Source organism: Clinocottus analis, unplaced genomic scaffold (genome assembly GCF_023055335.1).
Source record: "Clinocottus analis isolate CAN_PGR_092001 unplaced genomic scaffold, fCliAna1.0.p SCAF_10, whole genome shotgun sequence".
NCBI lineage: Eukaryota > Metazoa > Chordata > Actinopteri > Perciformes > Cottidae > Clinocottus > Clinocottus analis.
Window position 1 is genome coordinate 19,157,563 of NW_027175821.1, and position 8,652 is coordinate 19,166,214.

At 40.8% G+C, this 8,652-nt stretch overlaps 1 protein-coding gene across 1 annotated transcript; it reads right to left on the reverse strand.

Annotated features, from left to right (window-relative positions):
• Positions 1-5,107: 5,107 nt before the first annotated feature.
• On the reverse strand, positions 5,108-7,950 carry il21 (interleukin 21). The gene is made up of 5 exons (XM_068591936.1): positions 7,813-7,950; positions 7,681-7,722; positions 5,673-5,786; positions 5,303-5,383; positions 5,108-5,181 (listed from the first exon to the last, which is right to left on the reverse strand). Exons 1-5 carry the CDS (start codon positions 7,948-7,950, stop codon positions 5,161-5,163), a joined length of 396 nt encoding a protein of 131 aa, XP_068448037.1. The 3' UTR covers positions 5,108-5,160.
• Positions 7,951-8,652: the final 702 nt, after the last annotated feature.

An 8,652-nucleotide genomic window follows, 5' to 3' on the forward strand; every position in this document is an offset into this window, starting at 1 on the left:
AGCTGGAGTTGATAAGAGACTTCTGCAGTCTGAATTCTTCACATCAGGTGGAGGTCTCACGAGGTGAATTGTGTTATTGTTCCTCCACTGCAGGTAGGGAATGTGTGTGGTGGGACACCAAGAGGTGGAAGATCCCCTCTTGGTCAGTCAGTTGACTGCTGAAGCCTCAGCTGAACTTGAGAAAGTACGTTTCAATCACCCCATCACCTATGTTGTGAAATCCCTTAAGGCACAGATTGTTTTAATGTGGTTGTTGGATGCTGTAGAGTGTAGGAAGCAAAACTGTACAAAACATACAAACCATTTTTGCCATCATTGCGGTTAGAGGCAAATAAAAGTGTTAACAAGGTGAAGCAGAGAGGAGCCGGCGTTCACCACGACTGAAGCACATGGCTGTCTTGTTTAGGTTAAGTTTACACACACTAGTCATTTTGTTGTGAACAATGGACAACCCCTGAGCCCCACTGAACAAGCACACCAGCAAGATTGAAAAGAAGACTCTCTTAAGGTCTCTTCATGAAGATGTTTGGTTGGGCACACATCTGTACCACACAGCTGCTTGCTTTGCTGGCTTTAATCACCGTGTGGTTTCAGCTGTAAAAAAAAGGCTTTTCCACTGACTAATGTTGCACGTGAAAAGCAAAGGCAGTTTTGGGGTAAAGCCATATGCTTCATGCGTACATCCGATTCTCTTCAGTCCACTTAAGATCATAACTTAACAAAGTTATCAACACAATTGTGCAGTTTCTAGTTTTAGATCCTTGAAACTTCAGAAATAAATAGGAGCCAACAAAAGCATGATTGTTTTGTATGAATACTAATAAACTTTGTTGCCATCATATGCCATGATACGTTCATCAGTACACTTCATTCATTGTGTTTTTAGAGGTACAACAGGTGAACTTATCAGTGCTCTGATTTCGATCAGAAAGATCATTTCAATGTGAATATAATAAACAGAATGTAGCCTACATTATAGATTGAGTTACTCCAAACGCATGAGGACAGAATATAATGGAGATATGTGCATTAACTAGCCTTTCAATGGATAGATCGACCCGACTTATAATACGTCAATGTTTGTCATGTTCAAGTCGTGCTAACGGACGTTTTGCTCAAGAGTAAGTATCAAGCTTCAGTGTATGTTTTTAATGCATTGTTCCTATTGGTTCCATGCATAACAAATTGGTTTAATACCAACCTGTAACCTAAAATGTCTTCTGGTCAACCTCAAGATGAACAAGGGCGTACCACAGGGGTCCGTGCTGGGTCCTTTACTATTTACACTGCAACACAGACGCCACATCTCTTATTTTGAATCTTCGAATCAAGCTATGTCGAGACTCCCTTTCGACATGTAACATTCTTCAGACGGCATCATCTCAAGCCTGTACTGAATGCTGACGGGACCAAATGTGTTTGTTTTTTTCTTCTCATAAACCCATAATTCCAATTAGCATCTCTTTGCCATCTGTACATCGTCTCAGCTATGCATACCGTGCAAGTCCAAAGTCTTCTAGATGATATGCTTCTGCAAGAAAAACTGAAGTTTTGTTAAGAATTCCAGGTTGCATGTACTAAGAAATTGATATACAAATGGTCCAGTATTCATTTAACCTTGCACTTTAGTAAAAAAAAAAAAAAAAAAAAAGGGCACAGTGTGATTTTTTTTTTTTATTTTTTTTTTTTATTTTTTTAAGCTTCTATTTGGCCTGTCTTGTAGATTAAACAAGAAGTTTTTGCTCACAGGTGTGAAATGCATCTCGGTTAAGTTTGAGTTGGTCTGCGTTGCTGAAATCCCCCTTGTCATCTGGGAAGTCCACAGCAGGGGTGTTTGTTGTGAAGACACCTGCTTGCATGTTTGCACTCGTCATTGTGAGAGTGAGCAGATGTCTTTGGGTGGCTTTGAAATGCTGCTGTGTGCTGAAGTCTCTTTTTGTGGTTGTGTTCTCGCCACAGACTCTCTCCATGTCTCCAGCAATTACACACACACACACACACACACACACACACACACACACACACACACACACACACACACACACACACACACCTGCTTTTAAAGATTTAAGATGACGGTGAAGGTCAATACAGGCAGAGAGGTATTCTATTGCTCTGGTGACACAAGCTTGAGTTTGTGTTATTCATTAAATATGAACTAAGACCAATGTGAATACAGAATGACAGTGGTGAGCAGGGTCATCCTTCAATCAGAGGATCGGTGGTTTGATCCCCGGCTCCGCTAGCCCATGTGGATGTGTCCTTGAGCAAGACACTTAACCCTATATTGCTCCCGTAGTTGCACCTACAGAGTATGAATGGTTGATAATACTGACGTGGAACCTTGCATGGTGGCTCCTCCCATCACGGTGTGAATGGATGAATGATGTCATGTAGTGTTAAAGTGCTTTAAGTGGTCGGAAGACTAAAAAAGTGCTATAAAAGTACGTGTCCGTTTACCATTTAGTACATGCAACTATTGCTGCAACTAACGATTATTTTATTAATCGGTAGACTATTTTTTCGATTAATCGGATACAAAATAGTTTCAAAGCATTAATTTGCAACCTTTTATGACAAAAACAGAACTAACTGTGCAAATTCATTATTATTAATTCATTATTAACAATAAAGAATTCATAAAAAATAAAGAAATACAAATCAGAAAACTTAACAGGATTTGTCAGAACTTGTTCTCTACACTCACACACATGCAGACACACACACTCACAGACATGCACACACACTCACAGACATGCACACACACACACACACTCACAGACATGCACACACTCAGAACTCAGAGAACAAGAGATGATAATCCAGAAGTAACCACTCAATGTATCAATAGATAACTTACGTACTGCACTTTATCTGAACAAAGGTTGTTCATTAGATATGGAACTACAAATCCCAGCAGCACTTCCTCTGCATGAAGCCTCATTATATCAGACTGTTGATCGCAGGTCTGCGTTCTGCACCTCAGAGGAGATGTTTACTCGTTGCTTCTCTTGAAGCTTTGTGGTATTTTAAAACGAAGACGTTATCTAACCCAACAGCTCAAACGAGGGGAATGAAGGACTAGCGAGCTAACGACAACTTTGAGCCTAGCTGTTAAGTTATTGTACACGCAACGCGACTATACAGTAACACGAGAAGTTACAGCGCTGCAGAAGCTGCTGGACCTCCAGTCTGCTGCTGCACTGTTTGTTTGTTTTTTCAATACTCAAACATCTCCGCGACTTATTGAGCGACGTAATAATCGCGCGACGCAACGAATCGATAATGAAATTCGTTGCCAACTTTTTTTGATAAAAGATTTTTATCTTTTCGTTGTTGCAGCCCTACACGCAACAACAATAGCTGCAAAGGAACATGTTCCTATCCAATCCCAACAGTCTGAAAGCCGGGTGCTACCTTGCAGGAGCGCCTTGTTGGCTGCAGTGCTCGTGAAGCCTTTTAGTCTTTTAGGGTGCAACATTCATTACCAACTATGCAACTAAAGCATTGTCGGCCACCTGATCCATTGCTGCACGACGTGTCGTTATCGCGTTTAACTGTGATTGGCACAGCTGGTTCAGAGCTGTGATGTGATTGGCTGAGAGTAAGCTATTTATTAGACTGTGATAACAATGGAAACGTGCCACTGATGTTTTAATGTCATTTGTTTTATAAACTCATTTCATTTTGAGGTTGTCCACAAGGTTAACATCTCCATCGTGGTGGCTGGTTTCTGACCCAGAAGTACATTAATCTTACATTATTTATTAATCTGACCTCTTTTTAAAGATCTCGCAAAAATCACTATGGGAATATTCTTTTTTCCCTCTATCCCTTCAAGTGCTCCGTAGTACTCAATGTGATTTATGTTTTACATTCTTTTTTTAAAAAGCTAATCGAAAGAAATCTGGAATCTTCTTTTATCACTTAGTTTGTACCATTTTGTAGGATTTCACATTAACTTTGAAAGAACCGCAGCACAACAGCAGCACCAAGCTGCCGCTTTTAAAACCACACAAACCCTTATGAAGGGAAGCTCGTCATCGGAAGAGTTAAGACGATGTAATGACTGCTATGCCACTTCTGACAATATAGACTAAAACAATTGCCAGCATCTAATCTAGTGTGACAACGTATACACCAAGTCCCAGCGTTTCCTTTAGTCCACACAAACGCCATCAGTGGTGTTGGAGCCAAAACGGGGTTTATTGTTTGAGGGATGAATGGAGACATGTAGTTCCTTCATTTGTACACAAGGTGGCACACTAACTCCCAGAAGGGCATATAGGTAAGTGCCTGCTGATGGGAACAGCTGTGTGTGGATGGGAAGCGAACTAGTTTTTGACCGTGGCCGAGTTGTTGTATCCTGTGTTGTGCTGCAACATGTAGGAATAACTTAATTCAAGTGTATTGGACACTGTTGATTCATGCAGCAGAGAATAAATGGTTCAAGGGACACAGAGCCCTGGACATTGGATTTGTTTGTGGCAAGAACACGCTTCCGAACATGTTCGCCCATTCGCTGACCGAGTGGCTCTAAGACTTATATTGGGTAAGGTCTGTACGAGTGCGTTTAAATGTGTAAAATACTCAAACGTTAGGAACTACTATAAATGTAAATCGGCTGCCACCTGCTGCTGAAAATGGAGAACCTTTCTCATTTAATCTAACGCCACAATTTATTATCCTTGCTAATGTCTACAAGACTTTTCCTTTCTTCCAGACTGTTTTAGAGTTTAATAACTTTTAAGTTGTTGGCGTGCTACAAATAAACCAGGCGACCAAAGGAACGTCTTTTATAATTATTATTATTATTTAATATTTAAAAATGGTACAAGTATTTTAATAAAAAACAATACTATGGCAAGTCACACATAGCAGAAATGTAATTATATACCTTTTATTCTTTGAGAACTACAACATATAAGTCAACTTTCACGTTCAGTGAAAATGAGGGAAGAGGGACAAATCCAAACTGCCAGGTCCACTAGGGGGCGGCAAAGCAGCTCTTCTGAGAATACAATCTTCATAGCTTTAGTGGGTTCAACACCACAATCTGAATAAATAATAAATAAGTTAAATATTTAGAAAATATCTCTTCAGCGTAGTGTCTTTACAGTCAATCCTTGGTCACATGAAGATCTCCTCCTCTTCTCAGTTTCAGCTCAGGCTGCTTATCCCCTGAAAAGAAGAAACAAATACATTCACATCAGTCATTGATTCACATCTTTACAACATGTAGTGCGACACAGTCCAGCCTCCTGCATGCTGCAGAAAAATGTTGAATAGTGTTTTTTCTTACCTTTTGAATAAGAGACTCTAGTCTGTTGAGGAATTCCTTTGCATTTTCCTTCGGATGTGAGTTGCAGTCTTGGCAGGTTGCCTGAAGAGAAACAAGAGAAGTTAAGTTACATCTGAGCAGCTACTGCGAGTGCAACGCCTCGTGCACACATTCAGTTTCATATCAGTGAAATGACCAAAAAAATATAAACAGAAGGAAGGGAAGGAAAGCTGATCTTACCTCATCTCCTAAAGTGGTAGAAATGCAAAGACTTTTCTCCTGAAATGGATCAAAGTAAGTTGTTAGTTGCTGTCATGCTAGCATTAGCATTAGCGCTTTCAGAGTCACGTGATATTCATTCCGTCTTCCCCGCGCCCGTCCCTTTACTCACAGTGAGCGAGCTCTTGAGGCTCTTGTGGAGTTTGCGTTGTGTTCTTTCCGCCATGTTGAAATGCTCACGCAGGTTCTTCTGGAAGCATCGCAAGGCCGACAAGCAGCAGGAGTCCTGTTACGGAGAGGAAAACAATAACACGCCCGTGAATAAATCCTCAATAGCACACCGGCACCGGTCAATGGTCTCGGAGGAATCCAGCCTCCTGAAAACTATAAAGCAGTTGCAAACACTTGTGCGAGAAGAAGTGATCATGAACCATGACCATTGTCAGTTTTTAATTAAATCCAATGTTCCTGTTAATTGATTTAAATCAATGGAAATTGATGCTGTTATGTTTGTGGAATTGGTTTCAGAAAATTATTTTAAAGCCAACTGTAAAATTACAGACAGATTAACCACCAAAAAAAAGGGAAACTTTTAAGAATGATATTTCTACGTGTTGATCCAAACCGTCAACGTGTAGCTGTACTTCATGAACCATGTATCACACGTGTTGGCTCCAGAATGTCGTTCTATTGCTCTACAATTGTACATGTATTCATTTGAGGGAAAGGCAAACATCCTCCCATCACCGGCATCAAAACATTTCCAAGAAAGCCGTTTCTGGTTTCATGTCATGACTTCATCGTTGCTCTTGACTTTCCAATCAGATTGTGCGCATACCACTTTTACTTCAACTGAAACCTTCTGAACATGAAGTTTCCACTATTTTTAAAGAGAAGTTTCTGTTCCCAAAAGTGCTCGGGCCGTTTCTTGTGTTTCCCAGTGTTGAGGATGTGACGCGTTATTTCCAAGTGATTGTTTCTGCGAGTGACTATCAGGTCGAATCCTAGTTTTAGACGCCGCCGATTTGTAGAGAAACTTCCTGACTGCTGCTTATTTCTAAATTCTGTGACGAGGATTCGGCTGTTTTACAGACATCTGGTGCAAGCTTTTGCTCGGTTGTGTGGTGTTTTTTTTATTTTTTTAAATTTAATAAGCTTTTGTTGCGCGACAATAGTGGCTTCACACCCACTCGAGCATCCTCATCCTTTGTGGCTTAAGATGAGCTGTAATTTGCCAGTCAAACAAAAAGTTGAGTCAAATGTTTTTTTTGTTTTTTTTTCTTGCACCAGAGAACGTTTCGAGTCGGTCAGGAAGTGTCATGGTTTTGTTTGCTTGATTACTCATCACGTTTCACTTGAGCGTGCAATGGAAGCTGCTGCTGACTTGACTCACTGACGAGAAAGTCAATCTGAGTTTACAATAATGCACTTGATCTGAATGAGCAAATGAATTATTACACATGTACTGTTTGCTTTCTACAAGGTCTAATTATAGTTAACACGCATGTCCCGTAAAGCAATTAATCTAAATAGAATACTAAATTCTTTTTTTTTTTTAAATGGATCTAATATTTTTAATTAATCTGATAGATTGCAGTTTTTCCCACGAGTCCCAGTAATAATTTAATTAATGTATAAATAGTGGCATGTTTGTGGATATTGGTTTGTTCTCTCCAACAGTTGAAATACAATTATTTCCCCTGTAACATTATTTGGTTTCTCTATCAAATACAAAACATTTCATGAAAAATAAATGCTCACATTTATATATTTTCTTTTCAAACGATGGCTGATTTATCATTTTTTGCTTTAATTATCTACCTGCATGGAGCCTTGGTTAATCTGCATTTTATTATTTTTTAAATGTATTTTTTCAAAGTCAACTCACATGAATCCCTCGATGTAAAAAAAAAAAAAAAAACGATAAGCAAAAAAATATATATATTCAAAACAAATTATGAATTTGTAAAGCTGCATGGTTAACTGCATTTATGCATCTCTTTTACAGCTGCTTACATTCGCTTTCAAACCGAGACATTTTGTCATTTCACACACTATTTCATCTCCTCCTACATGACGATTAGCAGCTGTCGCAGGTGGGAGAATATCAACAATGACTAAGCAACCACAAATATTAATACTCCTGTCAACATGTTCAACACGAGTTAGACTTTGCTCACCTCGACACTCAGTGGCGGCGTGCTCATCATCTTCTCACCGTGCTGTGAGGAACACACCGAGAACGTTGTACTTCAGTAACGAGAACATGGGCCCAAAAAAGAAGAAAGGAAGTTAAATGTAGAAGCGCCTACCTGCAGGCTTTGTTTCACGATGTCCAACTGCCTCCAGACTTCTTGTAGTTTCCTCTGTGATGTTTTGTTACTGTGTGTCGACACGCCGGCCAGAGAACCGAACCAGACTGCAAACAGGCAGAAAACAAGCAACTTCATACTCTCAGGCAGCAAGGTCACCAAGGGAGGCTTTTCAAAAGATTCACTGGAGATGTACACGGTTTTGCGTCGCTTACCTTTTATACTCATCCCTGAGGACACAGGAAAACCACCTGGAAAGCTGCAGAAACTGGCGTGTGTGAGTAATGAAACTTTCTTTTCCACTGGCAGCCACCGCGACGTGATGCGAGAGTGGCGTCACGTTCACGTGTGAACGTAGCGCCGCTCGAGAGAGAGAGCGCGGCCGACAGGAAACTGCAGGAAGGAACGGCACTTCCCATTTTCATTTTGAATCAGTGGAGACGCCGCGGCCCGACGCCGAGTCAGAGGTGCTGTTTCGGAGGTGTGGTGTTGACAACCTGAATGCATTCACTTGCAACACACACACACACACACACACACACACACACACACACACACACACAGAGCTTGCTGCAACAACAGGAAACCCCTTTTTTGAAGTGTTCACATCGAGCCAAAAGGAGAAGTGAGGAGATCTGTGTTGTCAGTGCAGGAGGAAGTCCACCGCTCCACGACGGCCCAGACCATTTAAGCCATATTTATGAATATGACCACGTCTTTTCATAACAAGCTCTCAGGCAGTCGGCCATCTTTCATCTCGCCGTTACTCGTCCGTGTGACGCCCTTCGTGTCACACGATGAAGTAACGAGAGAGGGCTAGGACGCGTCACTGCTCCGGCG